This window comes from Sciurus vulgaris (genome assembly GCF_902686455.1).
Source record: "Sciurus vulgaris genome assembly, chromosome: 2".
NCBI lineage: Eukaryota > Metazoa > Chordata > Mammalia > Rodentia > Sciuridae > Sciurus > Sciurus vulgaris.
The window spans coordinates 27247624-27266776 of NC_136462.1; the positions used below are offsets into that span (position 1 = coordinate 27247624).

At 54.2% G+C, this 19153-nt stretch overlaps 1 protein-coding gene across 3 annotated transcripts in view; it reads right to left on the reverse strand.

Annotated features, from left to right (window-relative positions):
* TMEM63C (transmembrane protein 63C) overlaps positions 1-19153 on the reverse strand; it is a 66568-nt gene that overhangs the window by 24628 nt on the left and 22787 nt on the right. For all 3 annotated transcript variants that reach the window (XM_079126740.1, XM_079126739.1, XM_079126741.1), the window contains exons 3-8: positions 14002-14062; positions 11259-11421; positions 10692-10771; positions 10205-10286; positions 6817-6854; positions 252-394 (exon numbers count right to left, since the gene is read on the reverse strand). In XM_079126740.1, the coding sequence (XP_078982866.1) occupies positions 252-394; positions 6817-6854; positions 10205-10286; positions 10692-10771; positions 11259-11408 (493 nt within the window). In that variant the 5' untranslated portion in view covers positions 11409-11421; positions 14002-14062. The remainder of the gene's footprint in view (positions 1-251; positions 395-6816; positions 6855-10204; positions 10287-10691; positions 10772-11258; positions 11422-14001; positions 14063-19153) is intronic.

Here is a 19153-nt window from a genome sequence, read left to right on the forward strand (position 1 = left end):
ATTCATGCTCATGGTAGGATTTGGTGGCATGGACCTTCCTATGTGCTGCACAGAACCAAGGTCCACATCTGGCCAAGAAACAGGTAGAAACCCAAGGCATTGCGGGACAGCTGGTTGCCACCTGGGCATTTTGGGTGCTGTTGGACACTAGCTGGTTTTTTGTCCTCCCCAGGCTCAGTCTCAGTCCCGATTGCCAGGCTGCCTCTTGGGTCCAGTGGCCCAGGCCCCAGGGCCCGCTGAGCCCCACCTACCCAGGACAGTTCCCGTGTAGTTGATGGGCAGAATGACACCCAAGGAGGGGAGGCAGAGGATGAGCACGAAGACAATGAGGTGGTACTGGAACATGATGTAGATGCGAGCGTCGTCCCCACACTTGCTAATCAGATCCTGGTTCCTGGAAGAGACACAGACGAGGACACTCCTTAGGAGCCACAGCTATGTGAGCGACCAGAGGAAGGCAGGGAAGGTGGCCGTCCCACTCCCCTGAGTTTTTGTTTTCCTTGCCTCCTTTTTCTCCGTCTCTCCCTCTCTCTCCCTCTCTTTTTCCCACGCTAGGGATCAAACCCAGGGCCTTTGCATGTGAGGCAGGCTCTACCACTGAGCGATACTCCCGACCTCTTTTTTTCCCCCTTTGGAAACACTGCCCTTCTCAAGGTGTCTGGTGTTCCTAAGCGCATGCCACTAGGTTTCACAGAGAGAGGCCAGGCCGCAGGTGCACACTGAAGACTCTGAAGTGCTCCTGAGTCCAAGCTCGTTATCCTTCCACCACTTCTCTAACACCTTGAGCGTTTGCTCTGGTGAGACCCCGACCCAGCATTAGAGACACTGATACAGGGAGATGCACCCTATTAAAAAAGTGGTTTATTTTAATTTCTTAAGTTAAAATGAATGCCACAATGAGATAACACTCCACACTGCCAGGCTGGCCAAAGCAAGAAAGTTAAGCAATGCCTGGCGTTAATGAGGGTGTGGGACACTGGGAGTACCCTCTACTCGTGTGGTCCAGCCACTCCCAGAACAGTGGGCCTCAGCTACGGAAACCAAATACATGCACAACCTGTGAGCTCACGACTCCACTCCTAGGTTTAGACCCAACAGAAATATGTGACATGTGCTCAAGAGATGTGTAAGACTATCATAGATGTATTGCATGTGTGACATCTCCAACTGGAAACATCTTCGGTGTCTCTCAAAGACAAAATGAACACAAGAATTGTTCATACACACACCCACACCCACACACACACACACAATGCCATACTATAGACTGTTAAAAATGAACTGCCCATAGCTGAACCTCACAAATACAATGTTGAAAGACACTATAACACCTACTGTATGAATCAATGTACTAGGTTCAAAAATAGGTAACCCTGAACTATAAAGTTAGAAGTCAGAATACCAGCCACCTTTAGAGAGAAGGGAGGAGATGGGGGGTTGGGAAGGAGCAGGAGGGGGGCTTCTGGGTGTTCTAATTCTGGATCAGGGCAGTAATGGTGGCATAGGTTTTGCATTGTGATAAGCGAGCTGCATATTTAATGTTTGTGCACTTGTGTGTGTGTGTACATGTGTGTGTGTGTGTGTTATGCTTCAACTAAAAAATGTAAAAGCAACATGTGCTTATGGTAACTTTGGAAAATATTAAGAAAATAATTTGCCTACTATCTCAACAAATCCAAAGCAATGACTATTAAGGATTTTGGTTAAATTCCTTCAGTTTCCTGTTGTGCTAGTTTTACTTGGTGACTGCAATGGTTTGAATGTGGTTTGTCCCCTCCCAAACTCTTCCCCGTTGTGAGGTGGTAAGAGGATGGCAGCTGAGTCCTGTATGGCAGGTAGACGTGATAAATATTAAATACATCATCAGGCGGAGCCCCACGGTTGAACCCCGGTGGCTTTATAAGAAAAGAGACCACAGTGTGCACACACGCGCGCACACACACACACATGCACGCACGCACATGCTCCCTGTCTCTTGGCACATGATGCCCTGCGTGGCCTTGGGATTCTTCCCAGCAAGAAGGACATCACCAGATGTGCTCCTTTGCCCTTTGAACTTGGACCAGAACCGGAGGCAAAAGTGAATCTCTTTCCCTTCTAACTGTGGTATTGTGTCCGCAGCAACCCGAGACAGACTGCTTGTAGTTATAGCATTTGATGTACTGCTCTTTGACTTGGAATTTAATCATAAGCCTTTCCCGTGTGTATTGCATAAGGCAACAGGGACTCCATTACAGAGCACTGGTTCATGCCCAGCACCATCTGGCTGCCCCGCTCCATGGGTGGATGCACCCTGGATCCCCACCCTGGCCTCTCTGTCAGACATGGAGGTTGTGTGAAGCTAGGGAGTTACTTAGCGCTCCTAGCTTTATTTTATTTTATTTATTTGTGAGCAGCTAAAACACTTCCTTCTGCTGGACTTGAGAATTAAACCCCAGGAATGGGGTGGTTGAGGACCACGGGAAGGCTGGGCGGGGAGAACAGCAGGGGTCTTGCTGCGGCCTGGGATGCAAGATTTGGTCTTTTGACAGAAAATTCTGAGGAGTGGGAGGTCTTAGAGAGCCTCCAGGTGGACAGCAGAGGGCTGGACCCACAGAGATCAAAAAACTCCTTCCCTGGGCCAGGAAGTCCCTCCCTCCCCACTGGGCCCTTTCCCTCTTCCCACCATTCTCTAAAGTGCCACCCACCAGGCTTCTTGCCCTTGCTAACTCTGTCTCGCTCCAATCTCTTCCTTTCCCTCCTCTCTGGAGACTTGCTGTCTCCATGGCCCTTCTTCATCCCTGCCATCCCTCTCTCTCCATGCCTGTGCACACATCTGCCCCTTTAACTACACCCAGGTTCAGGGGCACACTAGTTCCTCTGAAAATAAACCAAACAACTCCTCCAACATCCACTCCCCGCTCTGCTTCCCCTCTAGCTCCCTCCAGGATCTTGATTCCCTCCTCACCCACCTTTTGAACAAGGTGAGCTTTGTTCTCTGTCTCTTCTTCTTGGAGATGTCCCCAAGTGCCCTCCCAACAGAGACCCAGTCCACAAGGCCAATGTCCTCACTGGGTTTCCCAATCCCACTCAGGCTCCATAGCACTGGAGGCTGCCAGACACACCTGCCTGAGCCTCATCCTCGCTGGGCTCCAGTGATCCCAAGTCGTCAGGAGGCCCTTCCTTCTCCTGTCTCACCCAGGCTCGCCCTTGGCCTTTGCTGACCTCACCTCCTTGAGCAACCCATTTGTTCCCACCACCTCAGCTGCAGCATCTGTCTTCCAGGTCTGAGTCCCCTGCTCTGAGCCTTTGCCCTGCTCTTTGGTCCATTCACAGGCTTGCTCTGCAGCATCTCGTCACTAACTATTTCCTTCCAGCATCATGGCGTTACTGACCAGAATCAGACCTCAGTTTCTCTCCCTCTCTCTCCACCAGTCACCTGTGACCACACCATCTCCTTCCCACCAGTCCCCTCCCCCACTGTTTCACTGGTCACTGCCCCAGTCTGGGTCACCTTCACATCCTTCCTGGACCACTGGACTAGCCTCCTTAGCTGCTCACCTTGACTCTGGGCTTTTTCAACAGTAATTTACTCTCATACCACTATAATTTACTCCTGCCTACAGATCTCATTCTGGGTTTCCTGCTCAAAAACAGTAACTGGGTCTCGACTGCAACTAGACAAAAGTCAAAGCTTCTTGGCACATCAGTCACAATCCCAGCTGATCCTTCTGGTGCAATCCTCTCCCTGTCTCTTCCTGTAGCCCACCAAGAGATTTACCACTTGCAGACACTCCCTGCTCATCTTGTTTTTGTACCAGGGGTTGAGCCCAAGGGTACTTAACCACTGAGCCACATCCCCACCCCTTTTTATTTTTTTATTTTGAGACATGGTCTCACTAGATTGCTTACAGCCTTGCTAAGTTGCTGATGCTGGCCTCAAACCTGCGATTCTCCTGCCTTAGCCTCCTGAACTGCTGGGGTTACAGGCCTGTGCCACTGTGCCTGGCAGAGTCCTTCAGTTCTGATGTGCCCTCTGCTCACTCTGGTCAAAATTCAAGACCCAGCACAAAGCTACACTTTCTGAGCCCCACAGTTAGGTTTCAACCTCTTTTTCCCAAATGCCCTTTGCACAGCAAATGACAACCTCTCCACTATGGAGGAGTCCTGTTAACCTTCCTTTCTCCAGGCAGACTGCACAGGGTCTGTGCCCGGAACTCTTTAACTGTCACGGGTACAGGAGGTGGGTGCCATGCCCTGCTTCCTGCCTCCCTCCACGATGGGACAGAGGTGCTCCCTGTGGGGGGACCCCTCTGGTGGAAGCTTGTGGTGGGTGGGAGTGGGGGAGGGCACATGCACAGCTGGACGCACTGGCCTGCAGACCTGCAGACGTGCGACAGCCAGGGGCCTGAGCCTTTTATTCTATACTCATGCGCACCGCAGAGGCACAGAGAACCTACCACGAGGTGTTCTATTATGTTCTCTGTGTGTCCCACGTCCCCAACACACGGACACCTTCTCGCATTGTGAGCACACACTGACACGTCAGTGGGCGGTGGGGAAAATCCAGAAAGTCAGCCCCAAGCCAATCCAGGGCTCCTTCTCTCCCACACCTGAGGATGTGGTCAGCAAGGTGGACGCATTCGCCCCAGTTTTCCTTCTCTCTAACCCACGCAGGGGATTGGCCAATTTGCCATCATGCCCGGCCTATCATTCATGAATTCGCTAAGCTCAGCAACCTAGCAGGCCTTGAGGGGAACGAGCTGTGGTTTGGATGAGATCTGTCCCCTACAGGCTCATGTGTCAGATGCTTGATCTCCATTGCGGCAATGTTGGTGGGTGGTGGGAACTTTAAGTGGTGGTACCTAATGGGAGGTCCCTTAGGTCATCTGGGGGACCCTGAAATTAGTTCTTCCAAGAATGAGTCCTTGTAAAAGCCTGAACTTAGCTAGGCATGGTGTTCCATGCCTATAATCCCAGCGGCTCAGGAGGCTGAGGCTGGAGGATCTGGACTTCAAAGCAGTCTCAGCAAAAGCGAGCTGCTAAGCAACTCAGTGAGACCCTGTCTGTAAATAAAATATAAAATAGGGCTGCGGATGTGGCTTAGTAGTTGAGTGGCCCTGGGCTCAATCCCTGGTACCCACCAGCCCTGTCCCTGAGTTTAAGGCAGGGGGTGTGGCTCAGTGGTAGAGCACATGATTAGCATACAGGAGGCCCTGAGTTGGCTTCTCAGCACCACTAAATAAATACATAAATAATAAAATTTAAAAAGAAAAAGAAAGGAAGGATAAAGGAACTAAAAAAGAGAATGAAAAAGGGACTAAACCTGCCTCCTGACTTGCTCTCTGGCTTTCTTCCGTGCAGCAGGTATGGTGGGATCTTGTTTCTGCAGGTGCCCTTTGCCACAAGGTCCTCACCAGAGCCAAGCTGATGCTGGCACCATGCCCTGGGACCTCCAGACCAGTAAGCAAAATAGCCCTCTTTTCTTTACAAAATCATCAAGCCTTAAGCATTTCATTACAGCAACTAAAAATGGACTAATACATATTATCAATTATTTTAAAAATAAACAATAGTAAATGCAGGTAAAAAGTAAAATGAAACTCTTAACAGGGTTACTTCTGTGGAAGACTGGAGGTGGACTTTCATGTTCCTCTTAATGAAAATGTACTTAAGTTGGCTTGTGCACATTTTAAAAATTAACCAAGCAAAACCACAAAGAGAGAGAGAGGAGCCAGTATAAAAGTCTCCCCTCTACTCACCCACATGTGGCATAAGCAGAGGTGCTGACTTTTGACTCCCTCACAAAGGAGTGGTATTGCTTCCTTGGGACTATGATGGATGAGGGAAGAATGCTGGAGGCCAAGCCATGGGGAGGCCCAGCTCAGAGCTGCGGGTCAAACACCAGAGGCCACTGGTCCTAGGCCCAGTTGGGATTCCCTGTGCCCCCTGAAGGCCCCAGGCCTTTCAGAGGTGCCCTGGTGGCTCTGGGACTAGTGTCTTGTGAAAAGCAAAGCCCAGCAAAGCTGGTGAGGGGCTAACCGGCCTGGTGGGCATGGAGGCACATGCAGGAAGCCACCACGCCAGCCTCTGCAGAGAAGCAAAATAACAGGCCGGCTCAGGCGTCCAGTGCCTGTGGCCACCAGAACCAGTGCCCTAAAGCAGAGGTCACCAGGCAAGGAAGTACCCTGGAAGAGGACAGGTGGGGCAGGACAGATGGGTGATTTGTAGAGCCAGGATCCTGCAGGGCTCTGAGCACACGTGGGTGGAGCCGTGTGCACATGGGCATGTGGGTGGTACGCATGCCCGCCTGAGTGTGAGTGCACGTGCTCGTGTGTGCATGCACGTCCAGGTTCCTAGGGAAAAGAGCTCTGGTCAGTGACCGCTCAGGTGATGTGCCTGGCTGGTGCCGGGGAATCGAGGAAACAGATGTCTCAAGGGCAGAGAGGGAGTCTGTCCGCCCTGCTCTCCATGTGTTTGCTGCCTCTTGACCAGAATGAGGCAAGGTGTGCACAGAAGGCAGGCGAACATTGTGCAGTGCAGAGAGGGCTTGTTCTCCTGCCAGGGGTTCCCGGCATAACTTTTATACGCCTGGGAATGACGACTTCTTTCCTGAGGCCTGTGGCAGAGGTGACAAGGGCAGTGCGTATGCGTCCAGCCCCATTCATCAGTGTAACCTGGGAAAGTGGCCTCTGCCTGCATCGGGTAAGGCAGGAGCTGGGGGGCTGGGGTCAGGCTTCCCACCCGCTGGGAGCTGCTAATCGACAGGAGAGATTCCACAGCTCCATCCTCCCTCCTCCAGGCAAGGCTGTCACAAGCACGAGCGCAGGCACTTACTTCATGGTTAGGCTGTTGAAGAACCAGGAGCAGAAGCCCTGGGGGGAGAGGAGAGAAACAGTGAGACAGCCAGGCCCCTGCCAGTCCGCCTAGTCCCCAGGCAGCTGCAGCTGTGTCCAGCCGGGCCTCCCTCCAGGGAAAGAGTCTGAGGCACGCCGTGGAATCAGCGGTGACTGCTGGGGGAATGCCTCCCCAGAAGCAAGTGGACACCCCTGTCACCCGACACAGGGAGTGGGGCTTGAATGGAGGGCCTGGGACTGAGGGGAGAAGGGCCCCTTAGGAGTTGTCTGCAGCTTTCCGTCTGTCCTTCCTTGCTTCCTTCTGGAAAAGGCCCTCCAGGGTGCCTGCTTCCTTCGGGATCCCAGGGGCTCAGCCAAACTTCAGATAAGGCTACAGCCCCTCATGGGCCCATTCAGGGACCAGGCAGGCCCACTTGATTGACAGTCTTCCGGAGGCTAGAGAAGGGGATTTTCCCAAGAGGAAGCATTAAGGGCAGACAAAAGAAATAGAAACAGAAGAAAGTTCTTTGCTCCTTCACATAAGGCAACTCCAAGTCCTTTCCCTGTGTCAGGTTGACTGGCCAATCAGGAGGGGTCCACTGCAGGGACACCATTTCCCCAGCCATGTTCTGGGGAGCCTGGATAAGGACAGACACCCTGGTGTGAGTCAGAATAACGAAGCGGGCACAGCAGCAGCAGCAGTGATGGCGAATGTCCCCAGGGTGACTGCTAGGTGAGATGTGGGCTGAGAGATCCAGGCACCCCTCCCCCAGGAGAGTCCTGTCCACTGCCTGCCCTGGGGGGACAGGACTGCGCCTCGCCACACACGCAGTTGAGAACACACCTTCCAGGGGAAGGAAAGGGCGTTCCACGCCCTCCACAGCAGGTGCCCAGGTGCATCCAACACACCAGCAGGCACGGGAACCATAATACACACAGGACAGATCACCCATGAAAAGGCAGAGGGTGTGCACAGAAGAGGGCCCGATGTGCCCATGAGGAGGCACGAGAGAGCGGGAGTCTGGGTGGGCACACCTGTCTCTCCAGTATGTTCAGCGCGCACACACACATGCACACATACACATGTGCACACACGTGCCTTCCCCCACTCAGAAAGCTCGGCAGCTCCACTCTCTCGCCTGGTCTAATTGATTTCTACCCTGCCAACATGATTTATCTTCTTAGAGTTGTTTTAAAATAAAATAATCTTTTGGTCACTGTGATAAGAAAAAAGCAAGCCACTGTGGTGGGCCTAAAGGTGAACCTGAGGCCCACCTTGGAAGGCAGGTGTTAATGTCCTCACTTGACCTTGAGGCCTCCAGGAAATGAAATAACTCATCTGAGGCTTCACACGTTGAATGGGGCGGATCCTGGCAAGGAGAGGGCCTGGTCTCTTGGAGGGGCGTGAGGGCAGGAACGGGGTTCTGCCGTGCTGCTTGGCATGGGCAACAACCCCGTATCTGAGGTGAGTCATGCTTCTGGCGGGAGTGGATTCAGGGCATGGGGGTGAGCAAAGCCCAGCCCGCACCTGCTCTCACCGCGGGGGTCAGACATCGGACTACTGCACAGATGCCCGTCATGCTAGACAGGGTGACCAAAGTTCAAGGAAGTTTGCATTTTCTATGTGTATTTAACCAAAGGTCTGGACCCAGGTGGGTGGTCAGGGCTCCCTGGGGATTTGCTGCCTGGGCTGAACTCTAAACAAAGGATGGGGTGACCGAGAAGGGCCACTGGGGAAGGGGAGAGAAGAGCGCAGAAGGAGGCGGCTCTCCCATGGGTCTACAAGGTGACCAAGGTGGCTGGGGGTGGGCAGTTGAGAGGAGAGACAGGCTGGGCAGCAGGGAAAGGACCCGACCACCAGGCCAGGACTAGGCGCCTGCAGTTTACTGCGAGAGCATCGGGAAGACATTGAAGGGTCACAATCTGTGTCCCCGTTTGTGGGGATGTCTCTGGATGGAGTAGGGGATGCAGGGACCTACCGGGATCATTGAGCTGCTCTGGCCACCCAACGAGACCAGCGGAGGTCTGGGTGGGGCCGGTGGAGGGATGGAGGGAAACAGCTGGAAGGTAGATGCAACAGAGCAGGGTGGCCAGCGGGCCATGTGCAGGGGTCTGGGCAACAGTGAGAGAGGAGGACAGAGGGGAGGGTCTCAAGGACCCCGGGTGGAGGCACCTTGGGGAATGTCTGGGGCATACTGAGTTCCAAACGCCTTTACAGTATCCAGGCGGAGCCACTTCCAAGGCCCCGGGGAGACAGGACTTGCTGGAGACAGAATTGAGAGGCCTCAGTGTGGCGATGGCCAAGGAGGCTGGAGCGAGGGCCATTGCTCGGGAGGGGAGAGGAGAGGAGGTCTGGGATCAGCCAGGGGTCTCGGGGTGTGGAGGAGGAGCCTGCAAAGGAACCCGGGGGAGGAAGCCCCCATGGCATGATGTCACAGAAGCACCCAGAGGAGGAAGGCGCCTGCAGGGCCTGGCATTTCTGACGTGGGCAAGACAGGAAAGGCCACTGGATTTAGTGACAGGGCGCCTGGGCACTGAGCGCCTTGGGGCTCAGGTGCAGCCAGGGGATCAGTGCCCCTGGGAGGGGCTGCAGGTGGTGGCGAGGTGGCCAGCTGAGGCCAGCTGCGGGAGACAGGCCACTGCGGCTGTGAAGGGCACAGAGGTTCTCAGCTCCCTCCCACTGACTCGGGTCTCCACTCAGTGTCGCCTTCTGCCCAAGACCTTCCCTGGCTGCCAGCTACAGTGCAGCTCCCTCCCATGGCTGCCAATCCTGCCGGGGCATCTCAGTGACCCCCCATTCCCACCCCACATGTGTCTGGCCGGGTGTGTCTGCAGCCTGGAAGACAGTGCCAGAGGCGGGACATGGTCTGTGGAGTTCACTGCCGGCTCCCGTTCTCAGGCCAGGGGCTGGTGCACCGCGGGTCTCCCTGGCACCTGGCTGAATGAACGGACAGGTTCAGGTGGGGACTGGCTTCCACAAGCAGGAAAGGAAGCAGAACGTGGACCCCATGGAGCAGGTGGGACTGGGGGAACCCCTTCCTGACTGCTAGAATCTTCTAAGTGAAATGAGAGGTGAGTCCTCGGGGCTGGGGAGAAGGGCAGGGAGAAGGGTTGGAGGTTTTGAGAAAAGGAGAGAAATTCATTTTAAAAATATAAGATGATATAATCAGCTGAGACCTCCTGGCAGCCCGGGAGGTGGTAGGGTTCCTACCTCCACCTTTCCGATGAGTCTGGGACGGCTGAAGAATTGGCCAAGGTCACACTGCCAGCAGCAGTGGAGTCTGGCTGGCTGCAGGCCTCTGCTCAGTCCCACTGGCTCCTGTGCACACTACCTGCACTACCTGCCCGGAGCCAGGATCCCTTGTGCCCAGGTGGCTGCCAGCACTCACCTTGTCCCTGCGCTCCATCTCCAAGGAAATCTCCGAGGGAGAGGACTTCTCACTCTGCTCCCCGTAGATCAGCGAGGTCAGGCTGCAGCCAGAAAGGGTGACAGGGACACGGAAAAGGAGAAACAAGCCCTCAGACATCTATTCCACTTCCTCTCCTCTCCCTGGGCTGTGGGCTGCTGGCCACTCCTGCCCAGTAGCGGGCATGCTTCACCCCTTTAGCTGGACACGAAGTTCTGGGTAAAGACAGCATCACCCTGGGAGTTAGCCACCCAACTCGGAAAGCCCGAGACCAGGGGGAAATGCAACCTTGTGCCCAGAGATGGCCGCCCTCCAAGTCCCCTTCTGGCAGGGAGGAGCAGAGCAGGACCACCTGCTGAGTAGACACCTGCTGCAGCTCCAGCCGGGGGCAGAGCAGCATCTTGGCTTCCACAGCAATTCCCTCCCAAGGGAGCAAGGAGGTCACCATCTTGATCCTGGCCCTGCTCACCTGTCATTGTGGATCAGCAGAGCCAGGCGCCCGTAGTCCCACGCAGCTTTCCGGAGGAAGGAATAAACCAAAAGGACGAGCTACAGGCCAGGAAAAGTGACATGGGGTAGAAGAGTTCATGGGACCCTTCCCTGGGCAGCCCTGTGCATTCCTAAGGGGAGACCTGGTCCCCAAAGTCCCCAGGACGCTCCCCCACCAGATGGTGAGTTCTGTCAGGAACGAAGCCTTATCAACCCTGCTTCTAGACCCTGCAGCTTCCTGAAATGGAGTGGGCACTAAGAATTGGTTGTACCAACTGAAGTTGGCAGTGTGCCGAGGGCCAAAGACCTCCACACCGGGAAAGAGAAGCGTAGGCCCAGAGTGGCACCGGGTGGACGCTGGACAATGATGCACTGGCAATAACTCTGCCACATTCTCCCTGAGGTCTCCCCTGATCCACCCCAAGTAGGATGACATTTGGGTAGTCCGCCTCGCTGGCTAGCACCCATCTGGACAACTGGGGCCCCCTCTGTATCCTCAGTTCAACAGCCCATCCCAGCGGATACCCACCGTGCGCCCGCTACTCACCACCCACAAGATGACGTTGAGGAACAGCACCGTGGGGATTCCCCCGAACGGCTGCCCCTGGAGGACGGTGCTCCGAGACTGGAAGCACTCGCTGGCTGTCATGTTGCGCATCTTTTCACTGGAACTCAGGGGCTCCAGTGAGGCAGACATCCTGGCAGGCTCCCTGGGGGGCACAGTGGCCTTCCGTTCACACGTGAACACTGCGGCTCACTCTGTAAGACTCAGGGGCATGCTGGGGACATTGGGGGCACGAGCCCTGAGTACACTGGACAGGCTGGGCCTGGGGCGCCAGGCCTGGAACTGTTGGGCAGGCAGGAAGGCCAGCCCTTAAGGTGGCATGGCCTTGCCCTGTAAGACAGCTGCTGCCTCAACCCAGGAGACAGAAGAGCTCAGGTGTCCTGGGGGGGTATTGTGCGCCCACTTGGTCCCTTCAAAAAGAGCCGTGAAATGCAAACCCCGGGGGTCTTCATGTCACTCCTCTGTGAAGCTTCTCTTTTCTATAAGTGGACAAACTTCACAAAGGCCCCAGAGTGGAAACAGTCAAGTTGGAAACAGAACCACTGTGTTCACGGGATGCCCATGCAGAGGGGACTCGCCGTCAATCGCCTCTGTGTGCTGTCATTCTCTGGTTCAGTTTCTGGGCCTTAAGCATGCAGCGTGCCCAGCACAGAGCAGTGACCCGGGAAAGGTAACTGTCTTAACAAACTTGCCTCAGAATCAGGGAGTTCAGCACCTGCCGGGGTCCAGAGCCCAGGCAGTGAGACTGGGCATCTAGGTAAGGCTCAAAGGCAGAGCCATGGTCACGGGCACCGGAACTTCTCAGTCATGGATGAGAGGATAAAAGAGCGGGTGAAAACTGGTGGCGACTGGTTGTTGCAAGATTGCTCTACACTCGGAGGAGCTTGCACTTTGGCTCCAGGCAACCTCTTCCCCTGGAGACACTTCACTTCTATTCAAGAAAAGTAGCCTCATTCATTCCTTCAAACGTTCGATGAGCAACTACTTTGTGCCAGATCTGAGGCCGATGATACGTCGGCAAACACAACAGATAGAAAGTCCTTCCTCTTAGGAGTCTAGTGGGGGGGGAATCAGCAGGGAGGGATCAGCAAAGGCCTTGCTAGAGAGTGACACTTGAGCGAGGACTGGAGGACAGAAAGGGTGCAAACCACATAGGTGTGGGGAAGCACACTCCAGGCAGAGATGAAGGCCCTGGGGGAGCTGGCCCAGTGTGTTGAGGGTGGACAGGGGAGAGGAAGAGGCATGGGGCAGGGGGCTTGAGCTGAGGAGTGGCTTGAAAGGAACCTAGGCTTTAAAGGGATCACTTTGGTGAGAGAGGGTAGTCAGGATCCAGGTAGATAGCGGCAGCCTGGGCTGGGCTGGGAGCAGCGGAGGTGGTGGGAAGTGTGCAGATACTTTGAACATGGAGCCTGAAGGTTTGCTAGTAGCCTGGATGGAGGATGCAAGGGAAAGAGGAATTGAAGATGTCTAAGGTTTCTAGCCTGTGCCTGGAAAAATGGAGTTGCTGTCATTGATGGAAAAGATAGGAAGAGCAGGAGGGCTGGGGAATGGTCAGGGGTTCAGCTGGACAGGCTGGGAGATGTGAGGCCGGCAGGTAGACCCCGAGTGTGCAGGTCAGAAGAGCCTGGAGACACAGGTGTGCAACAGGGGCGACCAGCATACGGATGTCTCTCAGGGGCAAGGGACTGGATCACAGAAGGAGGGACGCGGAGGGAAGGGAGGGGCTCAAGGTGGGGGCCAGCGGCCAGGGCAGCAGTCAACGACCATAGCACAGAGGGGCAGTGGTATAGCTAGGTAGATCCCCTCCAGTCCAAGACAGGGGCTTCAGGGGAAAGAGGAAGAAGAGCTGGAAGTTGCAGAGGAGTAGTAAAGATGTGTCTCCAGCGTTGGCAGCCATGCTAGGGGAGAAACAGCCGCTCGGCGAGAGGCCAGTCCAGGGGAGCTGAGGTTTTAAAGAAGGCGAGGATGTGGAGGAGCTGGGGCAGCAGTGCTTTAGGGCTCTGCCACTGACCCCAGCTCCATCCCTTACTCACTGGTGACCTTGCGCAAGGCCTCACTTAACTCATCTGTCAAATGGGGGTGGTGAGAGCCGCTGATGCCCCCTTCACAGGGCTGTCAAGAGGAGTGAGGGAGTCAGAACAATGCCTGGGACGCGGTGGCAGCACACAGAGGCTCGTAAAATGAGAAGCCAATGTGGATTTCTGGGGGCACAGTGCGAGGATCTCAGGAGTTGGGGAGGGCGGGAGTTGGGGATGGAGAGGGGTAGGAAGGTGGCCTGGGAATCTGGGGCTGGAGGGTAATGAGATTGATCCCGGCAGAGGGAGGGGAACAAGGAAACTTCTCACATTCCTACTCTTCAGACGGGCATCTCACCAGAACAAGGTGTCTCTTGCCTACCTTCCTAAGTTGCCCACTGTCTACTCCCCTCCTCTAGGGGAGCAGCTGGACTGCGCAGGGTCTTGTCTCTACCCCAGGTCGCTGATTAACTCGCTAACATGGTTAGCCGAATGTAAACTTATGAAATTCTACATTGAAATTGTAAGCCAAATGTAAACTTAGAATTTTTTACAGTGCACTGTAAGAGTTAAGCCTTCTTCCTGAGCATCAGAATATAGCAACAGGAACAGGGACAGCTCCAGCAGGAACTACAGTTCCGCCAGCGCCCGATAGGCGGAGGCCGCACCAAGGCAGCTGGTGATGGAAGGTGTGGGGAGACTTTCCCTACCTGTCAGTTTTCCCTGGAAGGTCCAAGTCAGGACTGGAAGCGCCACTCAGCTGTCGGATTACTGTAAAAGAACAAATGTGGTGGAGAGACCACCAGACTAAGGGGCCCAGGAAGTCCTGATTGGGCAGCTTCATTCCTTAGAACCCCTTTCCACTGTTCTCGCTCAGCGGCCCACCCTTTAGCAGAGCATGATTTGCAAACTGTTCCTTCCAGTCAGCTACTTGTCTTCTCATTTTCTTCATGATGCCTTTTGAAGAGCCAAAGTTTTGTATTTTGACAAAGTGATCTCCAAACCGATAGTTGAAGGTGCAGGTGTCAGCACGTGCAGTGGGGACAGGTGGACAGACGGAACCACACTGGTAAAGACCCAGAGGGGAGAAGGAGCGTGATGAAAATGAACAGTCCTGTCTACAGGGTAGGATGGATCACTGGTTTGTCCGTCCGTCCCTCCCTCCCTCCATTCATCCAAGAAGAACTTATTGAGTATCTACTCTAGACAGGACCTGTGTAGACCCTGAAAGTACAACATGAGGTCCTCTCCAGGGAGTTCATAGCCTTTGGGATTTGGAAAGAGGATCGCTATCAGCCCAGGCCACGGTTCTGCCTGGGAGGACCATCAGCTACAAGGTGTCAGCCTCCAAGCTGGGAGTGGGGGCATCAGTCCAGCAAGCTGGTGGGTGCAGGTTTCAGCCCCTTCTGGCCACCATACTGCAGGGCAGGTGAGGGAGGGGAAGAGAGGAAAGGAGGATTTCACCCTCTCCCACCTCACCTCCCCTTTTAGCTCTCTGGGCGGCAGGCGGAGACGGTAATGAGGGAAGCGGTTACCATGGAAACCCACAGCACCCAGTCTTTCTCTGCCCCCTGCGCCATCCCCAGACCTGCCTTCCTCCTAAAGGGAAAGCTAAGAGCACGGGAAAGATTGAAGTGTGAAACCAGAGGGTGCTTCCGGTACACACGACAGGGGTCAGGGACTCTGTCTCTCCGGGTATCGGCTTCACACAGGGGACCAATGCTTTTTGGAGCAGTGGGGAGAACTGGACTGTGAAGCCAGACGGTATGACTTAAATCCCACGCCCACCCTGGCTTGCTGGGTGACTGTGGACAGTGATTTCACCTCTCTGACTTCCATATCTGGAAAACTAGAGTAACAACAATACTGACTCACAGGGGTATCATAAAGATGGAATAAGGTAATTCACAGAAAGTCCTCGGAATAATGTTTGAGAAAAACATAAGTGCACAAGATCAACCAGGCCCTCATCACTGTCATCAGTGTATTTGTGAGATGGTGGTGAGAGACCCAGACTGGACAGTCCCTCGGCTCCCTCCTCCCACCCACTTTCTTCTGGGGCAGATAAGAGGAGAGCTGTGGAGATAGGACATACAGTCTACTGTCCCTCAAACTGCAGCCACCAGGCAGCCATCGTCCCTGTTCTTTCTGGGCCCCAAGAGCAAACGTCAATCTTGCTTTGGGGCTCAGGATGGGCAGGGAGATGAGGTTAATGCTGGTTGGTGGGTCAGGATCCTCAGGTCTCCTGCAGAGCTGTACATCTTACCCAATGACAGAGCACGAGGCCTTCCTCTTTTCCACTCCTCCACCATTTGGATTCCCATGCCCAAAATTGGATGCTGTATAGCTCTGGGCTTGGGCTAAGCTTTCCTTGGCAATTGGGCAAAGGCTTCAAGAAGAACTTGCGTTGTCTTTCTGACACCCGCAGCCCATTGGCCCTGTCTCCCAGGCTTCCAGACCTCGCCTGGTTTCGCCTACTGCTGTTCCTACCAGCTAGGCCAGCACTTTGCCCTCTCCGTCTCCTTTCAGTTCAGTTCGACATCTGAAAGCCAAGTCCTCTGTGGGAAGCACCCAAGTCTCCAGAATGATTCCAGAGTTAGGATGTGTCAATGGTGAAGACTTTACTGAACACTTACTATGGACGAAATATTTTCCATTTAAAAATGACTTCACTTAATCAATGTAACTACCCTAGGGCACCAGGACCATCCCTAGATGAAAGAGAAAATTAAGACCCAGAAAGGATAAACAACTAGGCCAAGGTGATAGTGCTAGTAAGTGGTGGAGTTGACCCTCAAACCCAGGCATTTCACAAGCTGCTTTGCCGCCCCTCCTGGACCTTGAGCCTCTGCTGTACTGGCAGCACTTGGCAAGGGCATAGGAAGGGATGAGCTGGCAAGAGCCCTAGTTCAGGGATAGGGTCTTCCCAACCTTTCTGGGTGTGCAGTGGAAGCATGGTGGGCCCAGCCAGGGATCTGGATTGGACCCTTGAGCTGTTAGGCTGCTTTTCCCAGCACCGCCCAGGGCCCCATCAGCTCCACGCAGCCCCCATCTGGCCCTCTCAGGATCTTCAGTGATGCCTCATCTGTTTGTTAACAACTGGAGAGACCGCCTCCAGTGGTTCTGGACTTAAACGAACAGGAGTTCCTGGCCAGGGACTCCTGCTCTTCTCTGGATCTTCTCCCCATCCCCCACCACTCCAGGAAGTCAGCTCCGTGGCTTCTGTCCCCTGTGGCTGCAAGGGAGCTGATACTAGGAGGGGGAGGCAGGGTTTACTGGCCTGAGAGGTTCTGGTTCATGGCCTCCCACACCTGCTTTGTCGATGGCCGTGAATCTTAAGTATCAGTGAGCCCTTTCCTTGCTCCAAACTGTCCCCAATCTCCACAACCAAGGATGCCCTGCCCAATGTCACATATGAAGAAACTGAATCTCTAGCAGCTCAGAGACCTGCCTAAGGCTGGGGAAAGGGTGTATTTGGGGTGAGAACTTGGCTTTTCTGGCTCTGCACTCAGTGCTCTCAGTGACCCCTCCTCAATCTGAGAGGGGCACTGAATCCGCAGATACTCACACCTCCCAGGCATTAAGAGTGAGACTCCTTAATTGGTTCTTATGTGCAGCCAAGGTAGAGGACCACCAGCCCAAGACAGAGGACCACCAGCCCAAGACAGAGGACCACCAGCCCAAGACGAGGACCACCAGCCTAAGATTTCCAGGGTTATCTGCATCTACATAAGGAGTTTGTAAAGACCCCCCAAATTTACTGACTCCCTCTAGGCAAGGTGAGAGGAGGGGGCCAGGGGTGTAGCTCAGTGGTAGAGCACTTGCCTAACATGCACAAGGCCCTGGGTTTAATCCCCAGCCCTGAAAGGGGGTCACAGGAAGATTTGGGCATAAACAATGGTATCCTGATGCCCTTAAATCATGCCACCATGGGGCAGGGCAGGCCAGGAGATGGTCCTTTCTTCTTCCAGCTCTCCATCTCCCACCCCCTGCTGGCTCTGGGTCAGTAGAGAGCTGACTGATGATGCCCACATCTTCACTGGGAATCCCAGCTCTGGCATTCCTTCCTTTATTGCAGAGGCCACCAACCTAGCCACTTCTTCTTGGCACCAAGCCTACCCTCTTGTCCTGCCCCCGGCCATGTGTCCCAGAGCTGCTGGTCCCACCCCTATGGAGTTGAGCTACATCCTCCTGGGCTCAGCTAGGGTCTTGGTCTCATTAAAATGTACAGTCCATGGGTCGAGCCCTTCCTCAGGTCATGGACTTGGTGAGCACCTTGTCTCCACCTCCTACTTTATGTACTTGGGGTTTTTTTGTTGGGGGGAGTATCAGGGATTGAACTCAGGGGAACTCAACCACTGAGCCACATTCCAGCTCTATTTTGTATTTTATTTAGAGACAGGGTCTCACTGAGTTGCTTAGCACCTTGCTTTTGCTGAGGCTGGCTTTGAACTTGGGATCCTCCTGCCTCAGCCTCCTGAGCCACTACATACTTGGTTTGCTTCCAATTCCTGGTACGACCCTCCCCTTTCCCCATGTAGCCAGTTCCCTAACAAATCTGTGGGGTCTTTGACAGCAGGGGCCATGTCTTTTCTTAAGCTTTCCGTGGCTCTCCCACAGAGACCAGAACATGGGAGGCCTTGATGAGAGAGACACATGGGTCTTTATCCAGGCCCATATTCAGGTGTAGGAAAGCATAAATGTGGGTGATTAGCACACATGTGCAGTGTGTGGAGAGTGCCTGTGTCCTGAGCTTTTGCCTACCCATAGCAAAGATTTGGTTTTCAAATCTCCAGCCCCAGGTCACAGCTTAGAGTGGAGGGAGCATAATTTTGGGTAAGGAGGTTGGATGCAAATCTGGCTCTATTATTGATTTGTTGTTACTTAACTTCCTGATTTTCAGTCTTCTCTTCTAAAAAACAGATATCACGATGTCTGTCCTGCCTATTCCAGGGTGATGTTGAGGCTTAAAGGAGATAGGGCATGGAGGCTTTCTGAGTGAACTGTGAGTACCACAAATGTTAGCTGTTGCCTTTGCTACCTATTTCCAAGGGTTGAGGCCAGCCTTCCATCACAAGCCCCCAGATGGCCTCCCAATCTAACCCTGGGTGAAAGAACTGGGGATCCCCCTTGCCTCGGGGCCCTCTATGTGAGCTGGTTAGTAACAAGGCTGCCAGCCTGGAGCAAAGCAGCAGGGCTCAGCACCACGGACAGCGCCACAGAGGGCAGGGCATCCCTGCAGAGCAGCAGGACTCAGCACCAAGGACAGCGCCACAGAGTCCAAGGCATCCCTGCAGTGGCTTCTCTGCCAGAGCTTGTGGGCAGGGCCAAGCAGTGCTCACTGGTGTCCCCAGCCCAACAATAAGCATAAGAATGACAGCAGACACTAACTGAGTTCTACATGCTGGTACTAAGTCGAGCACTCTCAGCCTTCTCTTTCTGTCTGCCTTCCTGCTGAAGAAGCTGGAACGCCAAGAGAGAGCTATGTTTCTAACACTCCCTTGCACCTGGGGTTCTGCATACAGGTCGAGTTCCATCAGTGAGATGCGGCCGAAGGGAGGAGGAGGAGGCCAGCTACCGGGGGCTCGGGCTCGGGCTGCGTTCTGCCGGCAAGCCACTGTGAGGGAGGAGGGGGTCTCTGCACAGGCTCTGGATCCCAGGGAGGGGGTGTGAGAAGCAACTGTGGCAAAAGTCGCAGAAGCTTCGTGATCCCTGAATTGCAGGTGTGAACTCTGCAGCTCCGGGAATGGCCCTCCTAGCCAGGTGAGGAGTGGCTTGTTTGCTGTTCTGAAGACCCAGATCGGACCTCCCAGTGATTTTGAAAGCATGTCATTCCCTGTTTTAGATTCTGGTTTTGCTTAA